At 40.0% G+C, this 13,153-nt stretch overlaps 1 protein-coding gene across 1 annotated transcript in view; it reads right to left on the minus strand.

The window, feature by feature from the left end:
* Positions 1-998: 998 nt before the first annotated feature.
* Positions 999-13,153, minus strand: part of tfpia (tissue factor pathway inhibitor a) — a 35,725-nt gene continuing 23,570 nt past the window's right edge. The window contains exons 3-7 of the mRNA XM_053439418.1: positions 5,971-6,147; positions 4,563-4,640; positions 3,429-3,488; positions 2,189-2,371; positions 999-1,873 (exon numbers count right to left, since the gene is read on the minus strand). Coding sequence (XP_053295393.1) covers positions 1,809-1,873; positions 2,189-2,371; positions 3,429-3,488; positions 4,563-4,640; positions 5,971-6,147 — 563 coding nt within the window. The 3' untranslated portion in view covers positions 999-1,808. The remainder of the gene's footprint in view (positions 1,874-2,188; positions 2,372-3,428; positions 3,489-4,562; positions 4,641-5,970; positions 6,148-13,153) is intronic.

A 13,153-nucleotide genomic window follows, 5' to 3' on the forward strand; every position in this document is an offset into this window, starting at 1 on the left:
GCACCAACCTCCCCCTGTTCAGAGATATTAGTACAGATTTCTTCTTTCCATGCAGATGGCATTGTTTCATGAGAAATATATTAAAATGTTGAAAATCACTCGACACTTGCAGTAGATGCGACCTGCTCATGAAGTACATATCAAGTATTTAAATTTAAAGGGCCCATTCTGAGGTATAGAAAACCACAATTTGTACAATTGAGATAATTACAAGTGACTATATCCCTTTTGAATTCAATTTATTATTATTTATTTATCTCCCTAAATCTTACACACTGAACCTTTTAAAGCTGATTTCTTTCCTTTTCATGTTAGGTCACTGATGCAGTGTAAAACAATAATAACGTAAGCCCTTATAAGGTGATGTGATAGTGATGATGTTTAGTGTCGGGCAGGTGGAGCACAACAGGTTTATGATGAGAGAGTCTGTCACTTTAAACTCCTGTCAGATTACATGTAGTCATTTGATCAATCGTTAATGTAAAAATAAGTCAAGATTTAATTGCTACTGCAAAACTTTTTCTCTACCATGCAAATTCTGTTGGGGATATCCTGCTCTTTTTTATTCACAGGTCAAAACTTTAAGTCCAAATCTATCTGTGAGGACTAAGTGTGTTATTGCAGAATCCCCCCCCCCCTCTGACTTTACTAAATCTCTTAAATCCCCCTCAGAAATAACAAGGTATGACTCAGGTACGCTCAGCACAGCACGTACAGATCAACACTGGTGAATTTAACAGACTCCACATTCGGGTTGTGTTTATTTTGTATTAGTTTGTTCCTCAGAGATTAATTCATGGATCATGGAGAGTGTTTAAAATTTAGTACAGATCCCAATAAAGTTTCATGATAATTAAAAAGTGCTGTGGAAGATTGGCATGTGTGCTAATAAGTTGGGGTATTTTGATTCTATATTATACTAGTTGTTTAACTTGTACTTTGCAATAATACAAAACAGACTGACAAAAAAAGATAATAAAAAGTCAAAGAGAGAAAGGTGGAATATAGTGTAAATTTATTTGATGAAATCTGACTCTCCAGTTTTTTACAGCCATAAACTATAAACTTACCTTACCCAACACTGCCCCCCTCTGTTTCAACTCAAGAACAACAACAAAGAGCAGCAACACCAGCTATACAATATATATTGATTTATAAATCTGCTTTATACCGATTTAAAAGGAGATAAAAAAACATAAAGTTCATGTATAATTAAGCCTTATCTGACAAGAGTAAAGCTGTCGCTACCTTGTTCACATTGATTTACAGCCGTGAGGACATGATCCTCGTGATGAATGTGTTTGGTTCTGTTGTCACTGATCCTGGAACAGGGATTGTCCGCTGCTTTAATCTGCTAATGCTGCTCCTCACATTGATAACCAATAGTGAAGCTTCACCGAAAAGACACCGTAGAAAAGCATCAGTTTCTGTGTGTGCACAGTCACAGAACAAAAAATCATAGAGTAACTTTGGCGTTTTTCTCAAAAGTCTCAGTGAAACGGTTTATATCAGTACGTTGGTAACACAGTTCTGAAACTGTTTGATTAAAAACATAACATTCACACGCAAAAGAGCTGATATGCATAACATCAGTGTAAAGAGCTGAATTATTAAATCAGCCAAACGTACGTTTTTTGTCACTGAGATATGGAAACCATTAATGATTCAATCCCTACAAAGTTAAATCAGGTGCACAAGAGGTTGGTCTGCCAGTTGCACTGTGAAACACCTGCAGGAGTAAAGCTAGAAATACAAATATGGACATAAATACAGGTGACTTCTCAGTAGTGCAGGATCTGAGGCAGTGTTCAGACCGAGCGATGAACGATGCTGTCGAGGTTTTTCTTCTTTATCCGGATCATCTTCCCGTGACCTGCAGCAGAGCAGAGCAGCGGAAATATATTGTTTGAAAATGTCACTACAAAATAAAAGCTTTTAAATCAGCATGATAAAGGGCATTACAGTAACAAAACTAACGTTGTGCTTTTTCTTTTTAAACAAATTGTCAAATAGGAAGTGATTTTAGGATTGTGCTGCCAGGAAGTATGCGGTCCATATAAACTCGGACAATTTGTGAATTAGTAAGTAGATGATTCCCTCATTGAAAGTTAGAGACTGGACAAAATAAATTTTCTTCTCTAAAATGGAAAAGGTGCATTTGCAAATCAATCTCCTGAAGTAGTCTTACCAGATCTGATGCACTTTCTGATACAGTGCTTCCGGGACGTGAAGTTGTTCCCGTTTCCTCCACATCCACTGTATTGGAACATCTGGCATCTCTTGGTCTTGGAGTTGAAGAAGAATCTCTTCTCGGCACCGTCGCATGTCCCCCTGTCCTCTGCACTGACGCACACCCCCTTGTGCTTCCCCTCTGGAAACAATGAGAACCACAACATGTTTAGAACCAAGGCTGCAGCTTATTTTATTTCCATTGTTCCTGTTTAGTCTGGATCCATAATGAAATATATCATCCTGTATGTTAGCCAATTTCAAAACATGTAGTTAACGTTTTAACGGTTTAAACTCTGTTTAAAAGTGACGTTCATCATTTAACCACAAGATGTCAGTCTATGTTAAGAGTCCATGGTGACATCTGCTCAGTGGACAAGACCTTTCAATCACCAAAATCAGAAAAGTGCTAACAAACATAACCTGATATTTACTAGTGACTTATATAAAACAAAAGTTATTCTAAAGTTGTATAATAAATGGTCTGAATAACTCATTGTTGGTCTGAGGACTTTTTTTGAGGAATTTTTAATCCTGGTGTTATTTCTGAGAGAAACTTAAGAATATAATGAAGATCTCATTAAAGATATGCACCACAGCAACAGGATGGTGAGGAGACAGATCTACTGAGGTTAACTCATCCTGAATCGTTCCTGATAACAACACAACCACAACATGACAGTACGCTCCCTCCCTGCTCACACACACTAATTAGAGAGTGAGGATATGCAGTGAATGGCCTGTGGGAAGGAGACACTGATGCTCTTTGGTTCTGCCCGTTGCTTTTCACCAACAAAGCTGTTTTGCCAGATGTCTACCATCTTGCATCACTGACACCGAAGTTACTGGCAGCACACAGGGGGATTAATAGATGAGGTGGATTTGCTTATTGTGAGGTTTGAGCATTTTAACAAGTCAGCACAGACTGTTTGATGATCTGAGGACAAGATGATTGAGTTGATGAATCCTACGCATCAGGAGAACTGCCCCAAACACACATGTTCTGCTTCTGGTTTGGTGCTTCATCAGGGGGTAACTACACAATACGTGTGTTCGATGCCTATGTGTCTCTGACTGATGTGCATGATGTTCACCGGAGGCTGAACCAACCCAAGTGTGTATTATTACTCATGTCTTTTCATTGACTGTATAACCATCTTCATTCTGAGCATCAAACCATAACAGTCACACTTTCTTACCTGATGTATCCTGATAGGAGCCATTCAGTTGCACCTGAGGTTGAATCAGAGCCAATTCCTCTGAGAAAAGAAGACACAACACGTACATCAAGAAATCACTCCTCTCATTATAAACAGGAGAAGAAAGAGTATAAATACTTTTTTGCTATACTAAATAAATGTTTTCAAGCATCTGTACTTTGCTGAGTGTTCATTTTTCTGACACCTTTTAAATTTTACTTTCTCGACACAGAAATCTGAACTTTCTTGCTCTATAGAATTCAACCTAAATGGACAATAACACAGAAAAGTCTTCCATTTTCTCAACAACCAAATCGTCCAATTGATCTCAACCTTCATGTGTGTGTTTCTGAGATTAGAAACCACAGCTGTTAATGGACGAAACAAAGCATTCGTGTCACCGCATGCAACCGATGGCTGCCCTGGCTCAAAGCCCGGAGAACAAGCTGCAGCAAGATGCAGAATCGTCTGAGGTGTGGGAGTGTTTTGGACGCAAACTCTGTTCAGTCTGTAAATAGAGTTTAATATTACATAAGTGTATTCTATAACCACTACCCTGTGGCTGTATGCCTCTGCCAAGCAGTGCATGTAAAAGTAAATATATATATGTTTCTTTTCAGATTTATATCAGGTCAGTGTGACCTTTGACCTTTCGACCAGTGCAATCTAATAAGGTAATATTTGAGTCCAAGTGACCACGGACCAAAATCTGAAGAAAATCCCTCAAAGCAGACGTAAGACCTTAAAAACATGTATTGTGAACTGTGAACTTGACCTTTGACCCCTCAGCCCAAGTTCTAAAACTGACACGTTCATTAGGCAAATAAAAAAGGTTTTATCAAGTCACAGTGACCTTGAGCTTTGACCCTTGAAATTGGGATTAGTCCATCTCCACTTACAAGTTAATGTTTGTTCAGGATGTAATGAAACTTTTAAACCAAATTTGAAGAAATTCCCTGGGAGGTCTTTCAAGGATAACAAGGCAAGAAATAGGTTTATTGAGGTCACAGCAGCCTTGACCTCTAAAACATTTTCCCAGTATTGATAACTGGGCCATCAACTGTATTTTCCACAAAGATACAGAGGGTTAATATAATATATTCTACAAACAGGGAGGTGTAGATTCAGTCTTACCAGGAACCTCAGTCGGCTGGACAACATCTAATCTTCCAGCAGAGTGTGAGTGGACCTCTGGGGCCTCGGTGGGTTTTACTATGTGGACACATAAAGGGAATTAGATAAATAAAAAACCCACATTAGAGAAAGTGTCTCCACATGAACGAGTTTGTGAGCCTATGGTTTTTTACGTCTTCTATATTTAGAGCAAATCTCATTAGGTGCCGGTCATAATTAAAGTGAGTTTCATTTCATTAGCATCAGGATAGAGAGGGTGTTGCTCTGAAAACAGATATGATCCTCTAATGAAACCGGACACAGTCATCTATCTGGAGGCCAGCTTCAAAATAACACAAGAAAAAGTACACAACCCTTTTCCCGTTGATTTTCACGACAACACGAGCAGTTGGCAGACCCGGTCACAGCCGAGCCACTTGTTCCTTATTTCCTCTGACGATTCTACGATCTAAATTTGCCCTCGTCTTCTGTAATCGAGTCTGTTCCGTTCACCTCAACGTGATTTAAATGCTAAATCAAGGAGCAGTGGGATTTCATTGTGAACTAAAATTCGTCAGAAAGCTAATTATCTGAGGTGGAGCAAATTTGAGCTGATGTCACCAGCTCTGAAACGAGTTTTCACTTGTTGTGCAGCAGCTGCGGTTCGGCTGCATGGTCCCACGAGGGGGAAGGCAATAAGAAAGTCATTATTTCTGTTTGGTCAAATTACAGACTTTACAACGACAAGGTAAAAAATGGGACTTTAATTATGACTTATAAGGCTGAGGTGTTGATGTGTTTTCTCTGGTAAAGCGTCAGATTATCACACATCTATGGCGTGTTCACATTGGCTGAGCACAAAGAGCCCTGGAGATTTTAAATGTGGGTTTTAACCCATTGTAGACGAATGTCGTGAATTCGCCTCAAACCCTATTCCGGTCATAATGCCGCCGAGGTGACGATTGTATCCCACTAGTGCCTGATGGTGCAAATACTACACATACCAAGGAAGGTATTGGAAGCACTCTGACGCCATCTAGTGGTTGGAGTTGAAAATACATACTAGCTCTTTGGGACTGTGCAGCAAAGTTATTTTGACGTATTAAGCTGTATTTGAAATACTCTGATGATGGAACAGCAATGATTGTACAGAAAACATATGTTGTTATTCAATTTCAAGCAAAAGCGGCATCAATCTAAATACTAGAGACTGGAAAATTTGTTAAATTAAGGTTATGCCCCATTATGCCTAATGTCGCTAATTTGCCTGCAAATTAACAATCTCCACTTAATTTAGCATCTGTATGACAGCCAAAATCACACATTTTTATATAATTGGAAATTAATTCAGACAATAAGGGGTTAAAGAGAATCTAACAAAGCCTCTGCCACGCCAGCCTCTCCTGCAGAAAGGTCACCACGGCCTCACCTGGGTTGGGACATCTTCCCTGGCACTCCGCCAGGCTCCTGAAGTTGTTGGCGTTGCCGAAGCAGCCGCCGTAGTAGAAATCCTTGCACTCCTGACTCGCGCTCTCAAAGTAGTAGCGCTTCACCATCCCCCGACAGGGCCCGAAGGCCACGTCCAGGTGACAGGGGTTCTTGTCGTCTGGGAAAAGATGGAGGGAGAAAAACGGAGGTAAGGAAATATATTACAACATTTAAGTCCTGAGTCTGTTGCTGGGAAACTTAATAAAAAAATGTGAGTCTCTTTACAATGCATGATATGCAGCAGGGTTTTTTAACTCCATACTTGATATTCAGTCTGAATTGTGAGATCAATGATTTTCTAGAACTCAGTTATTATTAAACATCATTTCATAGTGACTTGGTTAAACTGAATTCTACAGTAGTTCTATATCATCACTTTCTGTCTCTCTGTCCTTCCCTACCTCCCTCCCTCCCTCCCTCCCTCCCTTCCTTCCTTCCTTCCTTCCTTCCTTCCTTCCTTCCTTCCTTCCTTCCTTCCTTCCTTCCTTCCTTCCTTCCTTCCTTCCTTCCTTCCTTCCTTCCTTCCTTCCTTCCTTCCTTCAACTTAATTTTCAGTTTTCTATACTCTGAATTATCTCACAATCAAAATCAATGGTGGTTTTTCCACTCATATGCACCATGTGATTCAGATCCTGGACCACATGACATGGAAAGAGACCAGAGTTCACTTGAGTCCAGTCCCCCATGTTTTAAAGATAAAACCCACAGTAATACAGACACGAGGAGGAGAGACAAACCCCCTGTGAGGCCTGTGTACAGTATTATGTGCAGTAACAGACCAGCAGGCCACACAGACACACATCCAGACCACCACCTGTCTCCCCAGACCACACAGTGACACTTCCACTGTCAGGTTCGTCACTTCCAGTAAGAACTTCCTGGTGTTGCCTCGTCCCCAGTGAACCACGTCTCCTCCTCTGCCTCGTCTCTGCTTTTCTTTTCTGTCACATCTTCTCTTTCTCCTCCCTCAGCTCCCACTTCTCCTGCTCCCCCACTCCACAGTTATATCACACGTTTCATCACACATCACTCTGCACCTTCCACAGTGTATATAACATATACAACAGGTCGGTTTCCTGTTTCTCTGCCCTTCCTTGGATAAAGTTCTGATTATTTGTTTGTCCAACTTTTGTGAGTTATTTTAAAGTATAACAATTTCAAAGAAGAGATAATTTTTACTTTAATTTGACTAATTTGTATCTTGCATTCACTGATCAGCGTTGTGTAACTTTGAACGTCACCACCTTCTGTTGTGGTGCAATTTGTGAAACCCTGCTGTTCGTCACGAAAGCTAAAACATTAACGAGCGACAGCGACGAGCTCGACTGATTCACTTGAGTCTGAAACAATCTCAATATCAAATACACAACTTCCAGAGGAATGGCTCAGTTTATCGGCTTTGTTGACCAACACAGGTGCACTGTAGCGAGAGAGTGTGTGTGTGTGTGTGTGTGTGCGTGTGTGTGTGTGTGTCCAACAATGGCATGTGGACTGGGCTCAATGGTTTACTGCGGAGATAGTTGATTTAAGAAATGAAGAAAACAATTTCAGTTTAACTCCATATTCGCATGAGTACATTAAAGAGAAATCTTTAGATAACAGTGATATTTTCTAACTCTGCTGATCGTGCTGCTGAGGCAGTGAAATAAAACCTCACTGAGCCGTCAAAGTGTTCATCAGAACAAGCTCATACCTAAAATCCTTTATTTTACAGTCTAGTGCAGATCCAATACTTCCAAAATATCAAATATGAAGTTTTGGGGACTGATGTGTCTAAAGTGATGAAAAGACACTGGACCATGAAGGAGTCGCGGGGGTTGAAAAGTGTTTCACTCATTATTTGTACAACATTGTTAGAGTTTACCACTGATTATGATTAAACCTTAAATCTGCTCTGATTTTAAATGGGTTATCATGTTAACATGTGCTATCATAGATCATTACATCCATAAATATCAGTCCTACTATTTTCATATAATACATATAGTATAATAATAATATATGAAAGATTATGCATCATTAACTGTAGTTGATTTTCTCCAATCTAGTGCAGTAAGTTTCCACATATGATAGATTGTGTGTCTGCCCCAGAATCAAAACAAAGACACAATGTTCACTATCATTCTGCTTCAGGAGGTTAAATTGCTGCGTTTACACGTTTTCTTCGATACGTCACCAATCGATTCACTTCAGCTTCATCATCTAATGGAGAGAGACAGGGGCTTTTTTCACATAGACGCTGATTGTTAATATTGATTTGTTAATACATCACATCAGAAAGATAAATGTCTAACAGGGTTGTTGCCCCTCGTCAAAGAAAACTTCAATATTTTGACGAAACAAGTTGATTTTCGACTTGATTATTAACACCAAACAATTCACTTTGAAGAAATGTTGCAGCTTATATATTTTCTATCTTGCTGTAAAGTCTGATGAGAGTACGGTCCCCGCTCTAACGTCTGTAAAACACGAATGTAATGTTTTGCCAGCAATAAAAAGACAAACTGCAAGTTTTGTGGGGAACACGACACACAGGAGGAAACTAGAGTGATTGCTCAATGGCCCAATGCCCCTTTGCCCCTATGCCCCAAATGGCTCTATGGCTCTATGCCTCCGCTGCCCAGTGCAGTTTCAACTGAGGCATAAAAGTGAACATTCAGATTCAACATGGACTTTTTCCCATTTTACAGTTTAGCCAACTGGTTGCTCAGACTAACCAGTGAGGGAACAGATTTCCCACACGTTCAATCGATGTCTTTACAAGGATCTGATGGCAGTTAAGTGACCACACAGTCTGATTTGCTGATTCATGAAACACATACGGAATTACCAATCTATAAATATCAGTCTTATTATTTTAATCCTAACAACCAGTCACACAGAACGGTTCCCTTGTGATATCTCTGTGTCCCAGCAGCTGAGGACTCCTGATGTCGGCGGACGTCCACCAGCAGATGCTCCCTCTCTGTTTGGTTGAGCTGTTAAGTCTTTGTATAACCACACTCCGCTGAAGGTAAGCCATCTAAATGCATCACTTTATCGGGGGTGACTTTGACTTAAAAGCATTGGGAATGAGATGTGTCAAAGGGTAGACTCCCTCTCTCTCTCTCTCTCTCTCTGCTGCTGCTCTCCCTCTCCGGTGATGCACTGATGAATAATTCAGAAACACAGCTCTCTATTAAAGCTGTGAAGGTGGATGAGCTGATTTATCTGGGTTATTTATTTGTTTTGGTGGGGGGGGCACAGCTGTGAACCATATCGCTGAGCGCTCCAGAGGGTTCGGCCTCTGAAACTCTATATACCAGCTAAGCAGACTTCAGTGTTTGAGAGGGATGAGGAGGATTCTGAGAGTTTACCTGGTCTGTGACTGATCAATTCAGATTTTCACTTTCACTTTCACAGCCAGAAGGATGAGAAGGTTTTAGCTCTGTTGAAAACAAACTAGGTTTAGACTATAGGACCCTGTAAACCTGTAACTTTCTTCCTTCAGTGTTTTTATTGAATTCAATTTCCTCTTAAATGTGCTGACGCAGACTTTGTGCAAGAGTCTGTGGGGAAACCAACAGACCATTGAAACCTAATGGAGTGGATATAAATGAATGAAGACATAGAAACACCAGTGGCCACTGGATGGAGACACACAGTCAGTCCTGCACACAGTCCCAACCCAGTCAGCTCCTTTTCATGCTCCAAAACAATAACATCATATATTTCTGATTACATTATTAACACGTTATTGTTTGATTAAATTGTAACGTGCGATAAACATCTATAATGTGGAGGTAACAAGCTTTTATGTCTGAAGAATGAGAATCATAAGGAATAAATGGAATAGCTGTTAATCTTTTGTAGATTATTCTCATCTGTAGTTGAAGGAAACAATCGGTTTGCAACTAAAAATCATTGCACTCTGTTAATAAAATAAATGATTAAGATCATTAACTTGTTTTTGTCAAACAAATCGCCTCAAACCACAAAACGATGTGAAATTACAATCACATTACACAGAGAAATAAACCAGAGGAGAAAATAGAAAGGCTGGAGCTATCAGGAGCGTTTCATGATGTCGCCTGAACATTTACTTTAATGATGAAATAATTCAGGCTCTACACAACAGGTCTGTTCTTATTTCCCAGTTTAATGAAGAATCAACCTTATTCTCTCACCTCCAGTTCACCTGTCATGAAGAAACACCACCTCTGAGTCTCTGACCTCTTCAAGCTGAGGCCGTGAAAGTGAAACCAGTCCACAGAAAGAGATTGTGACACATTGGCTATGACTCATTGGTGTTTCAGTAAAACAGAAAAGTGAAGAAATGAAAGTGGTTTTCTAAACTGCAGAGAAGAAACCAAACATTGGTCCGTGACCTTAACGAGAAGCGTGTTGTGAATCCGTCCCCGGCTCTGTTATCACTCGTCAGAAACCTGAGACGATCCTCGCTGGCTAAGTGGTGATAAGTCAAATGTGAGTGAGCCAACGAGCAGTTTGAGAAATTAAAATGTCGCTGATTGGATGATAAAGACCTGCTGCACAGGACGGGTCATGTTTAAACGCAGCACATTAGCCCCTGAGAAAGGTTTTCTGTGAGTTAGAAGGGTGGTGACATTTTCAAATGTCTGCAGCTGCTAAATCAAATCCAGCTTGTTGACAAGATGAAACCGTTTCCTCTGCAGAGAAGCGTTCTCCTTTACTACCACAGCTAATGGCACGAGGCTTTTAAAGGGAACAGGAGCTGGCACACGGATGAGTTTATTGCATGTTACACCCAGAACACACCCGTGATGGATGAAGAGACTAAGTTCAGTCTTTTTAAACCAAGCACCTGGTGCAGCAACCTTTCTGTCAGGAGAACTAATGAAAGGGGATTTGGTCGTGTCCTAAATTCACATGTACACATGAGCGTGTAGATAATTAAAATAGTTCCCAGTAAAGATTAAGATTCAATGTTTATAAAATATTTGTTTTTACAAAGTTATACTGCAAAGGTAAGAAGTAATGGAACTGGAACATGCTGTGGTTAGGAAACATAAACATGCTGATTGGTGAAAGTTGGACTGATGTTAATTTAGTTTCTTTCTAAATTAATTCACAAAGGACGGAATAGAGGTAATAAGCCAGGATCAATGAACATTGATTTGGCTCCAGGCTGCGTAATGTTCTCATTAATGGCTTCATTTATTTGCAGCTTTATCAAAGTCGTGTTTTCTGTTTGTAAATATAACTTCCTGCACTGAGCTATTCTGAGTCTTTGCTGTAAAGTCGTCTGCCTCCTTCCAGAAACACTGCACCTGTAAGAGCTCTTTCCAAATGACGTGACTCTTATCATCATATTTATTCTGCATCATGTTATTGCAGCTCTGAATTGAAGTTCTATGATGTTAACGTTGACATATTTATGTGTTTATGACCATTATGTCAAATGTAGAATATTCTAGAGCGCTTGTGTACAATTATAAAGCAATTTCCTACATTCATACTGACATTGGAAACTTATGAGTTTGAAGTGATCTGTTGAACCTTTAAGGTGACTTAGAATAACTTTGATGACTGTTATAGACTTTACATTTATTGACTTTATATTTGGCTACATTTGGCTACATTTTTAGACTTTTGGTTTTCAGCTCTTGAGACTTTGGGTTTATTCATTTCTGTTTCACACTAAATGTTTTTTTCTTGTTGTGTCTCTTTACTGCAGATACTTTCCGTCTTTGTCTGGTTTGTCTGTCCAATGTGTTTCACCTACTCCCAGTTATCCTGCCTCCCTTGTGTTAATATTCCCTGTGCTCCCCAGTCTCCTCTGTCTCACTATGTTTCTCTTCTGTTGACCCAGTCTCTAGTTTATCTTTTCTGTTTTCCTCCCTGGTCGTTAATCTTCGTCTCTACTTTGTTCATTTGGAGATTTGGAATTTTCTGGATCTGCCAAACTCCTAAAAACTGTGAGCATGCCTTCTTTTTTAAACTCCCCTAAAAGATTCTATCCCAATGTTTATGAGTCTGAACCAGTTTATCATGACTATGTTCATATGCCCACTGTTTACAGGCCTGGAGTATATATTGCTCTGGAGTAGCAGAGTTATTTATAGAGCCCAACGTGTTTCTTACCACGAGGACAAACATAATAACTGACTTATTTCTGTAAAGACATTATCATTCAATAACCAACCAGCACCACCTCCCCTCCATCTGCTTCCAAAGCAAACAATAACAGGAGCTGGAAGTACTTCCTGATAAAAGAGCAATGAGGAAACGACAAAGACAGGTAAACAAAGATGAAGTTAAAGTAAAGATGAATTACAATGCTGAGAGAGGATATGATATTAAAACAAAATTTGAATATAATGATACACAAGTACAAGCAAATCTAAGATGTATAAATACAGATATGAATAATTCAAATTAGATTAAAAACCAGACTGGAAAAGAAATGTTGATCTTAAACGTCTGCTGGTCTCAGGGTTTTCAGAGGAGCTGCTCCAGAACATCATTCTGACTTTAGGTGGACTTAAAACACTAATTAATGACCTGAGGCTTCCAGTGAGTTCACAGGGTGAAAGCACATGTGATAACTAGGTGGGACAGAAACCATTACGAGCTTTATAAACCAATACAATGATTTTAAAACCAGTTCTGCGGCCGACAGGAAGCCAGAGTCCTATGTCCTCTCTCTGTCAACACTCCAGCAGCTGAGGTTTGAATCAGTTCTATTTGAGACGATGAATCCTGAAGGAAATAAGAATATGTGCAGCAGCGTCTCCGTATTGACTCGACACAGAAACGCTCTCTCTCTGGTGAGTGTGCTCCTCTGGTGACACGATTAGTTCTCATCCCTGTTTCTGATGAGGGGCTCAAAGCTGAGATCTCACTCAAGGTTTAGTGGCGTTTACGGCCATTTTGAAATTCAACTCAGCAGGACAGGTTAGGTTACGCATTTAGAAAAGAGCCGATCAGCTAATGTTCGATTTATGCCGAGAGCTGCTAACAAAGTTGGTAGCAAACTATACATAACGATGTGTTATATACATGACAGCTCAGCAAACGTGAGGCCGAAGCATCTTGATCGCCCCCTGGTGGCTGGCTGCAGTATAGGTCACGATTCCTGTGACTCCTCCATGTTAGTAGTTGGG

Source organism: Pleuronectes platessa, chromosome 14, assembly GCF_947347685.1.
Source record: "Pleuronectes platessa chromosome 14, fPlePla1.1, whole genome shotgun sequence".
Classification (NCBI taxonomy): Eukaryota; Metazoa; Chordata; class Actinopteri; order Pleuronectiformes; family Pleuronectidae; genus Pleuronectes; species Pleuronectes platessa.